At 37.7% G+C, this 15,938-nt stretch overlaps 1 protein-coding gene across 1 annotated transcript in view; it reads right to left on the minus strand.

The window, feature by feature from the left end:
- Positions 1-15,938, minus strand: part of LOC128238758 (protein kinase C-binding protein NELL2-like) — a 59,109-nt gene that overhangs the window by 18,298 nt on the left and 24,873 nt on the right. Inside the window, exons 3-5 of the mRNA XM_052954997.1 lie at positions 4,676-4,798; positions 2,443-2,593; positions 1,859-2,132 (exon numbers count right to left, since the gene is read on the minus strand). Coding sequence (XP_052810957.1) covers positions 1,859-2,132; positions 2,443-2,593; positions 4,676-4,798 — 548 coding nt within the window. The remainder of the gene's footprint in view (positions 1-1,858; positions 2,133-2,442; positions 2,594-4,675; positions 4,799-15,938) is intronic.

Genomic DNA, 15,938 nt, shown 5'->3' on the forward strand with positions numbered 1-15,938 from the left:
ATTTTCTCTTAAGATTTAGAAAAAAAATGAACTACTGTATTCAAACAAATCTTTAAAAAATAATGAAAATAAACGTATGACGGAATATTGACAGTCAATTTATTTTTGCCATTTACTTTGTTAAAAAGTACGCGGAGTGATACTTTTTCTGACCAACGGAAATAAAGCAATGTTATATACACATGCGTAATACAGAAAAAAACACGTGATGACTGTATTTAACCGGGAACAAAAAAGAAAGATTTATTTATTTAAACATGTCTCGATATTACTCAACTTTTCAACCCAAGCGTTCTAACCCCCGTTAGGTACAATGCTCATAAACTATAGGTACTACAGCATCTGCAAAATGAGTTCTCATCCGCCGTTTATTCCACTCGGAAAGCAGTCAAAATGATTAATGGAAGCAGACATCATTGTTATATATACAATAATCATTTCAACAGATGTTGGGTACCTTTAGAAATATTTGTGTGCGAGCTATTATTAACAATACGTGTCAATTATTAACTGTACTTATTTTGTCATTTATTTTCGCGTGGTTGGTGAACATGAAATAGCATAACATTCATGGAGAGATCAGACAATTGTTGCTTTCTAGGAAATATGAATTAGTACACGTATTAAATCAATGTAAAACATAATAACTGTATGAAATAACCTCGAAAGTATTGCAGTTTAGACTCTTTCTTTTGCAAGAAGCAGTAGACTATATATGTCATTTATTATTACTCAGTTTTATCATTTTTCCGAACCCTACCTTTCGAAAAATATGGGTAAGTCCGTCGGTAGGTCTTTCGGTCGGATGATATGTCGGTCGGTTGTTATGTCTGTCCGTCGGATGGTCTGTCAGTCGGTTGGATGGCCTGTCGGTCGGATGGTCTGTACGTCGGTAGGTTTGTCGGTCGGTAGGTCCCTCGGTCGGTAGGTCTGTCGGTCGGTAGGTCCCTCGGTCGGTAGGTCTGTACGTCGGTAGGTTTGTCGGTCGGTAGGTCCCTCGGTCGCTAGGTCTGTCGGTCGGATGGTCTGTCGGTCGGTGGGTCCCTCGGTCGGTAGGTCTGTAGGTTTGTCGGTCGGTATGTCTGTCGGTCGGTAGACCATATCGTGTTCGCACAATAGCAGTTTGAACAGAAAAAAATCAAATTTTCCTTTCGCCAGTAGATAAGCCTACTGTTTTGAAGGTCAGTATGTCTAACGCCAAGGTAACGGACAAGGGTTTTATGCAAAATGCGTCCGTATCATATTTCGAACCGGTTTGGTGCATGACCATGAAGCTTCAGTGGAAGATGACCGCTTTTGCTTTGGGGGTCATTGTGTCACGAACAACAGTCTTATAAAACTTAAAAACTGTCTTTGAACAAACAAACAACATGATACCTCACTGGTAAATTGCCATTGAACACCATATATTTTATTTTGGAGGGCCTTTGGGCAAAAGACAAGATCAAAGTTATTGCTTTAGAAAAAAATGTCCGACAGATTGACGTCTGATCATGAATTTGTAGTGTTAGGATGCCCTCGACCAGTAAATGACCGCTATTGTTCACAGAGGTCAAGGTCACAAGCATGGATTTGCGCATATGTACGGTTTGACCTACAGGTATGAAAATCGCCTGATGACATATCCTAGAAGTCCCAGATGAAAGTCATCAAGGTTAAATGTGTATATTTAACCTCTGTATCAAAAACATTATGTCAACAGCAGGTGTGGGATTTTTTTTTGTTGCGCTCAGACCATTTTTAAATAAATTGACAAAACACCACAAGCACATGGAATTGGAAGAGGTTTCCAAGGTTTTTAAACAATAAGGAATACATTTTTGAACGCAACAGTTTAATAAATGGTATTTGTACTTACCCTAAAATGGGAACCATGCGAACCGCGACCTCCTATGTGCATTTGTATAGAATTCCCTGCCAAAGATTGTATATCTAGAGACGATAGCACTCGTTCATACACATTTGTACAGTTCACTCTTAAAGTCAAGCTTGCACCTTTGAAAGTTAATGCTATCTCGTGCCAATGGCCGTCTGCAAGTCTGTATGGGAATGTTGCCGAATGGATTTGTTGGTCATGCGAATAATACAATATCAGCTCGTCACGGCCACCACTTATTTGTAAGTCCAGATATCTGAAAACGAAAGTTAACATTTTCATTAGTTGTATTTTGTATCTATAAAGTTTAGGTAACTTTTTCACCAATCATTTGGAAATGTTCAGTTTCAAAGTGTCTTTGGATTGTTGCAGTATATTTAACAAACTATGTTAAATATGGTAATTTGTATCACTTTCTAATGCGCTTTTGTTCAATATGACATGTTTGAATTTATATTGTTATTCATACTCGCATGAAAAAAATGTAATTAGTTCTTAGATATTAACAAATCATTAAATAAAAAGTGACACTGGCAAAGCATTTTAAACCGAAAACATTCACCAACCTATGAACTCCGGCCGTGAAGGAAAATATGCTCCCGGAATCACCGGCTTCCTGTCTGATGGTCGCCAGGAATGTGACGTCATCGTTGTTATGCAGCAACATCAAGGCGTCACGTACAGCGTTCTCTGGGAGAACGAGACCTCGAGATGAATCTGGAAAACGAAGGTGAATTATTTTTAAACTTAGTGAAGAATGTTTTAGACATAATGAGGAGAATTTTGAGAAAAAGAGTTTCATGTTCTGAATTGTATGAACATGTTGTATTCGAAGCAGAAGATATGCCTTTAATAGGTGTACCAATAATATATATTGTATGGCTGAAGTCGCGTGTTTATAGTGTGTTTACCACATTCGACTGTTACTGCATTTCAATTTGCTTTAAGCGTAAATATAAATGATTAAGTTTGTGTTTCACATACTGCAGGACCAAAGTTGTGGTGCTATTTCGTTTAAACCTATCAATTTTGGCTGAACTGTGCATAACCTATGTATGTAAGCTTTATATACCCAATAGGAGTTTCCTGTCTTATTTTGAATAGTAAAAGTGAAAAAAATACATGGGTTGTTTCATAATGAGTGGACCTTTAATCGTAAACCTTGTACGATGTGTAAGCTAGGACATTTGAGAAGAAGTTAATCAAAATTCACCTTTTCCTTAAAAAAATACAGATTTTGATTTGAAAAAAAAACTTGCAGAGACAAATCCCTTATTAAAAATTCCTTTAAGTTTCATTGTAAAATTCTGATTAATACTGTAACAGATGAAATTCAGAGAAACCTTGATTCTGTAGAATGTGAAACATACAAATATTGTGATTTTTTCAACCAAATATTGCAAAAATATACTAGGCAGTGCAACGCAATTTCATCTTATTCAAACAATTAAACACAAAAACACACAATAAAATGACCATGAATATCTTTATTGTGAAGATCAATACAGCTGGCAGATAGTTAGTTGTACATTATGTTCTCAGTGGGATCGTGCTGTAGTCCATGTGTACAAGAACACCGCTGAGCCTACAGACTTTATCAGTGGCCTGTATCTTTTCATTTTCAAGACGACGGCGGTAACTTATTGGCCAGAACTCAGCTCTTCAGCCGGTTTATCGGCAGATCAAATATACGTATTTATGTTTTCAAACAAATTATTTGCCATAAAATTTCTAGTAATATGGACCACCATTTAGTTATATCAAGTGTTATTCACAGACGGGTTCTGTTTAGTTTCAGGAGCATTTTTGGATGATATGATGTCTGCGAGAGCTCTTTGATTTTTACATGAATGAGATAGCGCTCACGAAAAAGACAGGTCTATACTACGGTAACAGATCTCTAGAAATGAAGCTGAAGATATGATCGGGCTTTTATTTCCTGGTAGCTGTTCAGGCAAAATGCACACACCCAAAGGATAGTCAACACGTACGACCTCTGCCCCACCTTTCGTCCACTCTTAAAATCCCCTGGCCCTATGCTATTGAACAATCTTACTAGTATTTCTCAGCCTGGACTCAAACTCAGGAAACCATACATCTTTAAATGAAAATAAATCCATCATTTTTACATCATTTGCGTATGTAAATGATAGTAAAAATAGTGAATGGAAATGTTTGTGGTAAATGGGACAAAAAATATAAATGAAAATTGACACTTGAGACTTGACTCGGTCTTGAGACTGTTCGTAAAGAAGTAAACACCTGAACATGAAGCAGACATCCGGATCAAGGTTCAATCATATATAGGAAATATAGACCTTTGATGGACACACTGAACTTGGACACACTGAACTAGGTGTAGCCTCTTGATGGACACACTGAACTAGGTGTAGCCTCTTGATGGACACACTGAACTAGGTGTAGCCTCTTGATGGACACACTGAACTAGGTGTAGCCTCTTGATGGACACAATGAACTAGGTGTAGCCTCTTGATGGACACACTGAACAAGGTGTAGCCTCTTGATGGTCACACTGAACTAGGTGTAGCCTCTTGATGGACACACTGAACTAGGTGTAGCCTCTTGATGGACACACTGAACTAGGTGTAGCCTCTTGATGGACACACTGAACTAGGTGTAGCCTCTTGATGGACACACTGAACTAGGTGTAGCCTCTTGATGAACTTATTTTTGACTGCAAACTTAGGAAATCTATGCATGAATCAAATTCCAACTCTTTCTCATCAGACCTTTGAGAAAATGTATAACCCCTTATTAGGTATAAAAACAAGAACTCACCCTGAATGTAGATAGCAGGTAGTGGTGGTTCAGGACCAATTATGTACGTGATATTTGTATTTGATCTGTTCAGATACTGGAGGAAATCAATCGTCGTTGTTCTTGCACTGCCAAGACTTAACCCTGAAAAAGAGAAGTGAACAATTATATATTAGTACACGTACTTAAGGATATATATATAAGTACACGTAGTCAGGGATGCTACGTAACCAAGGCATAGGTAGCACTATCAGTCCGGGACGTTACTGTACCATGGCATATGAAGCAGTATCGGTCCGGGACGTTACTGTACCATGGCATATGAAGCAGTATCGGTCAGGAACGTTACTGTACCATGGCATAGGTAGCAGTATCGGTCCGGGACGTCACTGGACCATGGCATATGAAGCAGTATCGATCCGGGACGTCACTGTACCATGGCATATGAAGCAGTATCGGCCCGGGACGTTACTGTACCATGGCATAGGTAGCAGTATCGGTCCGGGACGTAACTGTACCATGGCATATGAAGCAGTATCGGTCCGGGACGTTACTGTGCCATGGCATATGAAGCAGTATCGGTCCGGGACGTGACTGTGCCAAGGCATATGAAGCAGTATCGGTCAGGGACGTTACTGCACCATGGCATATGAAGCAGTATCGGTCAGGGACGTTACTGTACCATGGCATATGAAGCAGTATCGGTCCGGGTCGTTACTGTACCATGGCATATTAAGCAGTGTCGGTCCGGGACGTTACTGTACCATGGCATATTAAGCAGTGTCGGTCAGGGACGTTACTGTACCATGGCATATGAAGCAGTATCGGTCAGGGACGTTAATGTACCATGGCATATGAAGCAGTATCGGTCAGGGATGCTACATTACCATGGCATAGGTAGCAGTTTCGATTGTGCAAAATATATTTCATATTAGTATATACATGTACATAATAAGAAGGTAAACAGAACCGTTTGCATCGCTTGCACAATAAACCTGAACATTTGGAGTAACACAAACAAAAATTCAGTGCAGGTTTGTGGTCATTATTCTTTTGGGAAAGGTATGAAAACAGTTTTGGATACCTTCATCCAAGGCGATAAGCCCAATATTTAACAACGAAATTTTTTTCTATTTATGTTGTTGGTGTATGTTGACCTTGATCCGTTGTATCTTCAAACAGAATCATGGCTAAATTTAAGGAAGCTGGGCTTGCCTTGTAATTTCTAGTTTCGGCAACATCTTCTCAGAATGCTTGTATTGTGATGCGTGAAAACAGGCGAACTCCCCAAGACGCATGGTTTTGGTAAGTGAACACTATTTAAGAATTCATACTATTGTTTTAATTGGGTTTTTTATTATATTTGCAGTCTCTAGACATTATTTTGTTCGTAATTTGTCAGTTTAAATAAACACTTATTCAAAATCAATACAAACACATGTATAACAAATATCAATTTTGACTGATAAACCTTCAACTAATTACTAAATAATGCATTTATGGAAAATATTAATTACTGGTTATAAGATTGTAACCGTATATTTAATAGCAGAAACGCAAAAATATTAAATGATTGGTGAATGCTAAAATATTTACTGTGATCTACTATATTCTCATAAGGTAAAAATACCGTGTTTTATGCTTATTTCGTTTCCATTAACCTCTGTATCCTGTATAAGAATCATTGTTTTCGACATTTATTCATCCTTTTTGGAATATTAAAACTGTTCAAACTGTGAGTAACTTTGCATGGTCATTTACAGTATGTTTGCTTAGTCCTCCAAATAAAACATTACCACACGTCAAGAAAGCAGTCAAATCAAGACCACAAACGGGAATAAATATAGGCGTAGCTGCCTATACGCGATTACGCGGCTGAATCCATAATATTCTGAGAAATAAATCAAGCAAAGTTGCAGTATGCGTAATTGACTATATGCTCCTATAACTGTCTATTTTCTAGATAAAGCACCTCAGAACGACCACAAGGCACCAGATTGCACCATGGTTTTTAAAATTGTCCGAGGGGGCATACACACTGAACCCCCCCCCGCCCCAGCAAATAATGAATACACATGAGTAGAGTGCTAGCTACGCCCCTGACTAGGAACTCGATAACCTAACCTACGTCAAGAAAACAGTCAAAACAATCGAGAATAAACACACAAAAAACACACAAATGTGATAACTATTTAACAGTACAACCTTGTTGTTTTCTTCCTTGTGCTTTGCGACCGCCGTTATGTTTTTAAGAGAACAAATCGAGGCCTGGTACTTAATCATTGCAACTCCAACCACGAAGAACGCTTCTTAAATCTGGTAAAGCAATATCGTTTCTCATTTGATGTGTAGTTGTGCCCGAGCTGTCTAGATAACCATCTCAGAGACAGCATCAGTTTGGGCTAGGTGTTCTCTTCACAAAGAATTATTTTTATATATGTGTTTATTTTCAGACAATAAAACAATTTTCAGTTATAAAGGTCATTTGTATGGATATGTTATGATAACAGATTAAATACCGACCGCGTTAGCTTTACCCCACCCCAAGACATTTGGGCAGAGTAAATTCAAATCCGTAGGTATTTGCGTTTATATGCTCACACAGCCCCTGTGGGGAATTTGGCGTTGAGGGTTAATCTCGTCATATAGACGCGGCGTATGTCTTGAACAAACAAAGATGTGTTTAAAACGCTGAAATCCCCTGTGTTGACTTCTATCAATGAACAGGTTTAACAAAACCGAAACTACAGTGTCCATACTTTGGATAATCCTCGGCACCCTGGGCTAATCAGCTGTAAAAATCTCGTACTCATGAATACTTAATAAGGTAAAATCCAGCCGCTTAATTGGTCACATGAGACACACCTCATGCAGTGTGGAAATGGCCGAAAAGTTACAGCTGTAATCTCGGTTCGAAATAACCCAATGAGATCACGGCTTACAAATCGTTTTAGGCAGGACATTATTAAATATGCCGGCGGCTCTTCACATACGAGAGTCTTGCCTTTTTGTTATCGGCTATTCCATTGGTCGGAAAATGCTTATGAATATTCAAGATTTGCGAAGTTTCCCTAGCCAATTTGCCCAGGGTATCAAATAGGTTATGATACGCTGGGGTGCCGAGGATGACTTTGGATGTAATTCGTACCTAGAAGGGTGGCTCCTTTCCAGAATGTTGTAACACTCGTTCGCCATATCATAATAATGAAGCAACAACTTATATTCCTTCATCAACTAGGCACCGGGCATAGCAGTTTACTTGATTAAAATGTGACAACAGCAATGTGCAATTAAAACGGTGAAATATCAAATACTCTAATACCAGGTGTTACGAAATTTCTTCTGTGTGATGGGCCGTTCCAAAAATTTAAGTCATTTTTAGTCGCAAATTGAAATTATGTTAGTGTCATAAGTGCATTATTTTGCTACATTTTTGTGTGAATTGAAGTCTACCCTGAATTGAACATAAACACAAAGTTGGGGAAATGTATGGTCATTTGTGAGGTTTATACAGATTAAGGATAATTAAAGTTACGAATAAAATCCTTCATTGAAGCGGCACTCTACTAGATCCTTCGGAATCCTTAAATGCAGAAAGAACTTGAATTGAGCGACAGAAATCTTAACGACCAAAAACTCTCTTCAGCGGTATTTTGTTTTATCAAGAATCACGAATTCATATGTGCAATACCCCTGAAAGTCTTGAACACGGGAAGCATCAATGTGGGCCACGTTTGGGTAGACCTTTTACTGTATTGCCACATAGGAAACTCCAATGTGGGCCTCGTTCGGGTTGACCTTTTACTGTATTGCCACATAGGAGACTCCAATGTTGGCCACGTTCGGGTTGACCTTTTACTGTATTGCATCATAGGAGACTCCGATGTGGGCCTCGTTCGGGTTGACCTTTTACTGTATTGCCACATAGGAAACGCCAATGTGGGCCTCGTTCGGGTTGACCTTTTACTGTATTGCCACATAGGAAACTCCAATGTGGGCCTCGTTCGGGTTGACCTTTTACTGTATTGCCACATAGGAAACGCCAATGTGGGCCTCGTTCGGGTTGACCTTTTACTGTATTGCCACATAGGAAACTCCAATGTGGGCCTCGTTCGGGTTGACCTTTTACTGTATTACCACATAGGAAACGCCAACGTGGGCCTCGTTCGGGTTGACCTTTTACTGTATTGCCACATAGGAGACTCCGATGTGGGCCTCGTTCGGGTTGACCTTTTACTGTATTGCCACATAGGAGACTCCAATGTTGGCCACGTTCGGGTTGACCTTTTACTGTATTGCATCATAGGAGACTCCGATGTGGGCCTCGTTCGGGTTGACCTTTTACTGTATTGCATCATAGGAGACTCCGATGTGGGCCTCGTTCGGGTTGACCTTTTACTGTATTGCATCATAGGAGACTCCGATGTGGGCCTCGTTCGGGTTGACCTTTTACTGTATTGCCACATAGGAGACTCCGATGTGGGCCTCGTTCGGGTTGACCTTTTACTGTATTGCCACATAGGAAACTCCAATGTGGGCCTCGTTCGGGTTGACCTTTTACTGTATTGCATCATAGGAAACTCCGATGTGGTCGACGTTTGGGTTGACCTTTTACTGTATTGCATCATAGGAGACTCCGATGTGGTCGAGGTTTGGGTTGACCTTTTACTGTATTGCCAATTAGTGAGCTGGAACACGCGTATGTATAATTACATACCACTAAAATTGCATACTTCTCTTTACTTAAGGAATCCTTTGTTTGCGGAAAAACTAAACCCCAGTAAACTATTTTTAGAAGGCAACTACAGCGGGTAAATGGTATTATAACATGATGGCCAATCTTTAATGATATTAATGAATGCAGAAACATAATAATTCTTGATAAAAAACCAAATGGAGGTATTCTCACTGAGCGCATGGCACAAGGTGTCGGAATGCGATAAGAGCCAAGCAGGAGCAGACATCATAAACAACGACCTAGTTACTGTTCGTCTGTCGTGCTTCCTTTGTATTTCCTCCCACACAGCTTAACACCAGATTGCCATTTTTATTGCCATTTTAGATCTAAGTAATTATGCCAAATAATTATTTGAGCTTTTTGGATCCCAGTAATAATTATATGTTTTTTTATGGGTCCGGGTACAATGATTTTGATTCTTTATGATTATCTGCTGTAGTATTTTTTTAATGTGTAGAATAAATATTTAATCTTAATTCCCAACAGCCTAATATTTACTATGTAGTTGTTTCGTTTCACAGGATTAAATTATTAGGCTGACTTTCAATGAAAAGAGAACATTCAAGTAGTCCATTATTTGTTTTTCTTTCAGTGTGTGTTTTGTTTAAATAAGGAGAAATTAGGCGATGATAATTAAATAATCTGTAGACAGCAAAAAAACTGATTAAAATAATTTATAACTACAGGGCTTCTTGTAGGCCCTATATATTTTTACTGGTAGAAAAGATAGCAGTCTAATATGCTGTCCACGCCAACTGATACAAATGGCCGCAGTGTTCCGGCTTGACCGGTATTCTGCTTCCAATGATTCTGATGTAAATATTTTCAACCAATCAACATTCAGTAAAGTTGACAATAATATTAACTGAATAAAATATTCTTTTTCCAACCGAATGTGCAAACTTTTTACTAACATTCCTGATTCATATGTACCCTGACAACCATTCTATAGTAGTAGTATACTAATAATATTGACAGTCAATATATTGACGGACTCTTCATATGTGTTTGGCCTATATTTTCAGCCAATCAGGGGCGCTAGATTTTAACATGTTTAGTCTGTTATTCGAAAGGAATCGTTGCTTATTGTTGAAGACGTCCCTGCACAATTAAGTAAATTGCTATAACTACGCATGCGCATATAGTTATTTTCAACGTCATGTGTTTATAATATTTGTCCTTGAACAAGCCAATTTATTCGAAAATCCATGGAAACAAGTGTAAAGACTGCTGACAAAAATTCAGAACGCAGATATTCAAGTTCAAAAATTGATGTTTTATACATTTTCCTTAAACCGTTAGTAACGGTTTAAGACATAAAACATGAATTTTCGAACAGTAATATGACAATCCGCGATCTGACCTTTTTTCAGCAGTCATATATCACTAATTTGCAGATATTTACACAAAAATTGGCTCATGCCAAGACAAAAATTAAAAAAGTTGTCAAAACGGTGAATCTGTTTGAGTGCAGCTTTAATATACTTTCGTTATAACTTTTATTACAATCGTTATTAAATAAATAAGTTTAAAGTTAAAAAAATGAATGAATATTTGAGCAGTCTTTTATTCATAAAATAGTTTAGAACCTGTGTTCATGTCGTACTAACAGACACATTTACCGACATGAGCGGTGCCAGATTATTCCTTCATTTAGAACTCATACAATTTGGCATCAGAATCTACCGACAGGTAGGTAACAAGATAACCCCGGACTAACATCTTTAATTAAATTGTGTATACTGAAATGTTATATCACTGTTAATCAATTTTACTACTAAGACGAACTCACCCTTTATAGTACGTAATGGGAAGCAATTTCAACTGGGGGTCTTCAAACTTAGACAGACACATTAAATTAACTGGAATATTGCCCATACATTATTATTCAGTACATAAAGAGAATCAGATTAATACGTAAGAATCTAAGGGCCTTTGATAGAGCCATGTTTTTGTTAATCGTAGTAAGAAACATGAGCAATAGATGGGCATTTAATAGGATTGGGTTAATATGTTTGGCAGCGAAACGTGTGTTGAGATGCAATATGCCATTCATAATTATAAAATCATTAGCTGAAAATCGAAATATTTTTTAAAAAGGCGAAGCTGCCAGAAGGTTTTTTGCCTTTCGTTTAAATGTGTTCTCCAAGTAGGGTTAGAGTTTATTAAGTAATTTCCACGTGAATATTAGAGTGACACTTCAAAATCAATACATACACATGTATAATAAACATACATTTTTTACTCATACATCTTTAACTACTTACTAAAAAATGCCTATATGGAAAATTTTAATAACTGATAACAAGATTGTAACCGTGTATTTAATAGCAGAAAGTACAAAAACATTAAATGATTGGTGAATGTTAAAACATTTACTGTGGTCTACCATAGCCTCATAAGGTAGAAATACCGTGTTTTATGCTCATTTCTTTCAAATTAAACTCGGTATCCTCCATAAGAACCATCGTCTTCGACATTTGTTCATCCTTTTTGGTATATTAAACAATGGTATTAAATGTGTTAAATCTTATTTGGGAGTAATAGTGCACCTTTTAATCACGGTAACTGCAATTACAATTTACATTATTCCTCCGGCAGATACTGATGACTGTACAAGACGCTTTCAACAGTCTGCAACATGAGAAACAACTACAGTATCTCTCGTGGAAAGGTTTCTCACCACTGGAGTGACCACATGTCCGCTAACTGTGTAAATGTTTTGACAGAAGCCCGCAGATTAAAGCCCAGTTATGAGGAACACCTGTAGAAATTAGCTTATACCGGCCGTTTTACTAAGAGGGTGTCATATAACAATAAACAGACGGATCTTTCTTCCCAGGAAATGATTCTCTCTTCCTTTATTCCTAATGAAAATAAACTCAAAAAGTAAGAATAACAAAATAAATCATGGTCACAAATGGTCTAGAAAATGAAAACAATAATAATAATAATAAAAATAATAATAATAATAATAATAATAATAATAATAATAATTATTATTATTATTATTATTATTATTATTATTATTATTATTATTATTATTATTATTTTATAATACACTGCTACTGCTGCTGCTGCTGCTGCTGCTGCTGCTGCTGCTGCTGATGATGATGATGATGATGATGATGGACACTACGATGACGGCGATGATGATGCTTCAAATGCTGCTGATGATGATGGTGGTCTGATGATGATGATGATGATGATGATGATAATGATGATGATGATGATGATGATGATGATGATGATGATGATGATGATGATGATGGTGATGGTGGTGGTGGTGGTGGTGAAAATGATAACGATGAAGCTAACTTGAACAAGCCAATGTTTTTTTTCCGAGTTCTGCTCGTTGTTGATAGTTTCTTCACCTCACATAAATTGTATTCTTAAATATTCAGAAGGTGCAAATGTCACTGAACCAACGGCGAAAGGATACCTTGTAGGTACAGTTATTGTTATATTAGAACATAATCACCCGATGATGGCCGCTGATTAGACAATTAAAATCAATTAGAACAGGTTATCACCCACAACCGATGCCACTATCACAGCATGAACAAGATCTATCAAAGCTGATCGAATCTGAGAGATCTATCTGAAAGTGGATAGGGCTTATGATACAAAGTCATGAATGAAACTTTCATTACAAGCCCTTACTGTTGGGCTAAATATTGATGTAAGACGTATGAAAATATAGATCAGTCTCCCCGGGGTTCTGTGTAAAGCGCGGCGCAACAATGAACCTTATATTTAATTTCTTTTCCGCTGACTCATCACAAAAATCCTAAATGAACCTACCATATGTCTCAAGCTTCTATACCTGCAGGCTCCGACTGGGGAATTTATGAATGAACGAATGCAGCGGAAACCCTCCGCCACTCAGGAATTCCTTAGGCAATTAAATTTATCCAGCGAACAAGTAGTTCTGTGATTTCATATACAGAGCATCAACTTTTATTTGCTTTCCTTTTATACCGTATCAAAAGTTCCTATACTTTGTGTTAGGTATGCCTGTAATAATCTCCTGATAAGCCAAGCCTACCAGTATTTTAGGAACGCTACCTGTAGATTTTCGGAAAGTGTCTTCAGTGCACTTAAGTGGTTCAAGAGTATTTCACTCAAAAATTGAAGAAATGTATTAAAAAAAAACATAAAATATTTAATAAAGTGTGTCCTATTTACCTGGCTAGCATTTGCCGTGGAACTAATTATCCGACTCATTTCACTTTTTTCATTTAAATAGGTTATTAGTACGTTCTTTTCTTTCAGGCCAAGCATAATTTTAAAATTGATTGTTTGTTGTTTCCTCACTCTTACTATTCTACCATCACACCGGTGTATTTTGATTGTCAAATTGAACTTGCTCAAGCACAAGCCCTAAATCGAACAAGGCAGTACACTGAACTGAACAAAATTGCACAAGAAAACAAGTTGATATCACCAAACTCAAACATGAACTGGAAAACATTCCAGTTGCTACCACCAAACTCAAACCTGAACTGGAAAACATTCCAGTTGTTATCACCAAACCCAAACCTGAACAGGAAAACATTCCAGTTGCTACCACCAAACTCGAACCTGAACTGGAAAACATTCCTGTTGTTATCACCAAACTCGAACCTGAACAGGAAAACATTCCAGTTGCTATCCCCAAACTCAAACATGAACAGGAAAACATTCCAGTTGCTATCACCAAACTCAAACATGAACTGGAAAACATTCCAGCTGCTATCACCAAACTCAAACATGAACAGGAAAACATTCCAGCTGCTACCACCAAACTCAAACATGAACAGGAAAACATTCCAGTTGCTATCACCAAACTCAAACATGAACAGGAAAACATTCCAGCTGCTATCACCAAACTCAAACATGAACAGGAAAACATTCCAGTTGCTATCACCAAACTCAAACATGAACTGGAAAACATTCCAGCTGCTATCACCAAACTCAAACATGAACAGGAAAACATTCCAGTTGCTATCACCAAACTCAAACATGAACAGGAAAACATTCCAGTTGCTACCACCAAACTCAAACCTGAACTGGAAAACATTCCTGTTACTATCACCAAACTCAAACATGAACAGGAAAACATTCCAGCTGCTATCACCAAACTCAAACATGAACAGGAAAACATTCCAGTTACTATCACCAAACTCAAACATGAACAGGAAAACATTCCAGCTGCTATCACCAAACTCAAACATGAACAGGAAAACATTCCAGCTGCTATCACCAAACTCAAACATGAACAGGAAAACATTCCAGCTGCTATCACCAAACTCAAACATGAACAGGAAAACATTCCAGCTGCTATCACCAAACTCAAACCTGAACTGGAAAACATTCCTGTTACTATCACCAAACTCAAACATGAACAGGAAAACATTCCAGCTGCTATCACCAAACTCAAACCTGAACTGGAAAACATTCCAGCTGCTATCCCCAAACTCAAACCTGAACTGGAAAACATTCCAGCTGTTATCACCAAACTCAAACCTGAACTGGAAAACATTCCAGCTGCTATCACCAAACTCAAACATGAACAGGAAAACATTCCAGTTGCTATCACCAAACTCAAACATGAACTGGATAACATTCCAGTTGCTATCACCAAACTCAAACATGAACTGGAAAACATTCCAGTTGCTATCACCAAACTCAAACATGAACTTGAAAACATTCCAGTTGCTATCACCAAACTCAAACATGAACTGGAAAACATTCCAGTTGCTATCACCAAACTCAAACATGAACTGGGAAACATTCATTTTGTTACCACCAGACTCATACATTGTTTTATTGAAGAAAGATATTTTCAAAATCAATAGTGAGCAAGTTTATAATTGGGCTTACTTCGGAATATGATACTTGAACCGGCCTATTCTAGTGCGAGGAATTTGGGCTTGTTGCTGTTCTATGTTGACTGTCATGCCTTTAAAGTACATCTTTTTCAAAGAATATGCCGCAAGGCTTCTTATATTAACAACGACTCGTAAACATTAATAGTATAACTAAATTGATGTGCTGTCTTTGTATAACGTTATGTCAGTTTGTGTGTGTCTCGTTCAGTGGTTGTTATGACTTAAACCCTTTGCTTTTTAACTGGGAATATTGTAAATATATATTTTTATATATATTTACATTATTCCCTCTGGACGTGTTCTATTGTATAATAATAATATTGTGGTATTGAAATAACGCTTTCTAAGCACAGTTGTTCATCAAACTTTACAAAACAAAAGGAAGAGAAAAAACTCGTTTCGTGAGGCAAGACATTCTCTGTCTGGAGGCAGCCATCCAAATCGATGAATGGTTTTTCCAGACATTCAGCCTTGGCATAGCCATCTGTAATCGTACGTACCTATTGTTGTAGACATCCCGCCCAGTGGTTCAATGTAATCATTGGCAAGCGCAACATATACATTGACAATCGGCCCTGTGTTGTGTTCAAAGGGTTATTAGAATACAACCTAAATGTTCAGCCAATGAAATTGGATTAAATCATTAAGAGTTTCACCTTTACGCGGGTGTTTA

This window comes from Mya arenaria, chromosome 6, assembly GCF_026914265.1.
Source record: "Mya arenaria isolate MELC-2E11 chromosome 6, ASM2691426v1".
NCBI classification, from domain to species: domain Eukaryota; kingdom Metazoa; phylum Mollusca; class Bivalvia; order Myida; family Myidae; genus Mya; species Mya arenaria.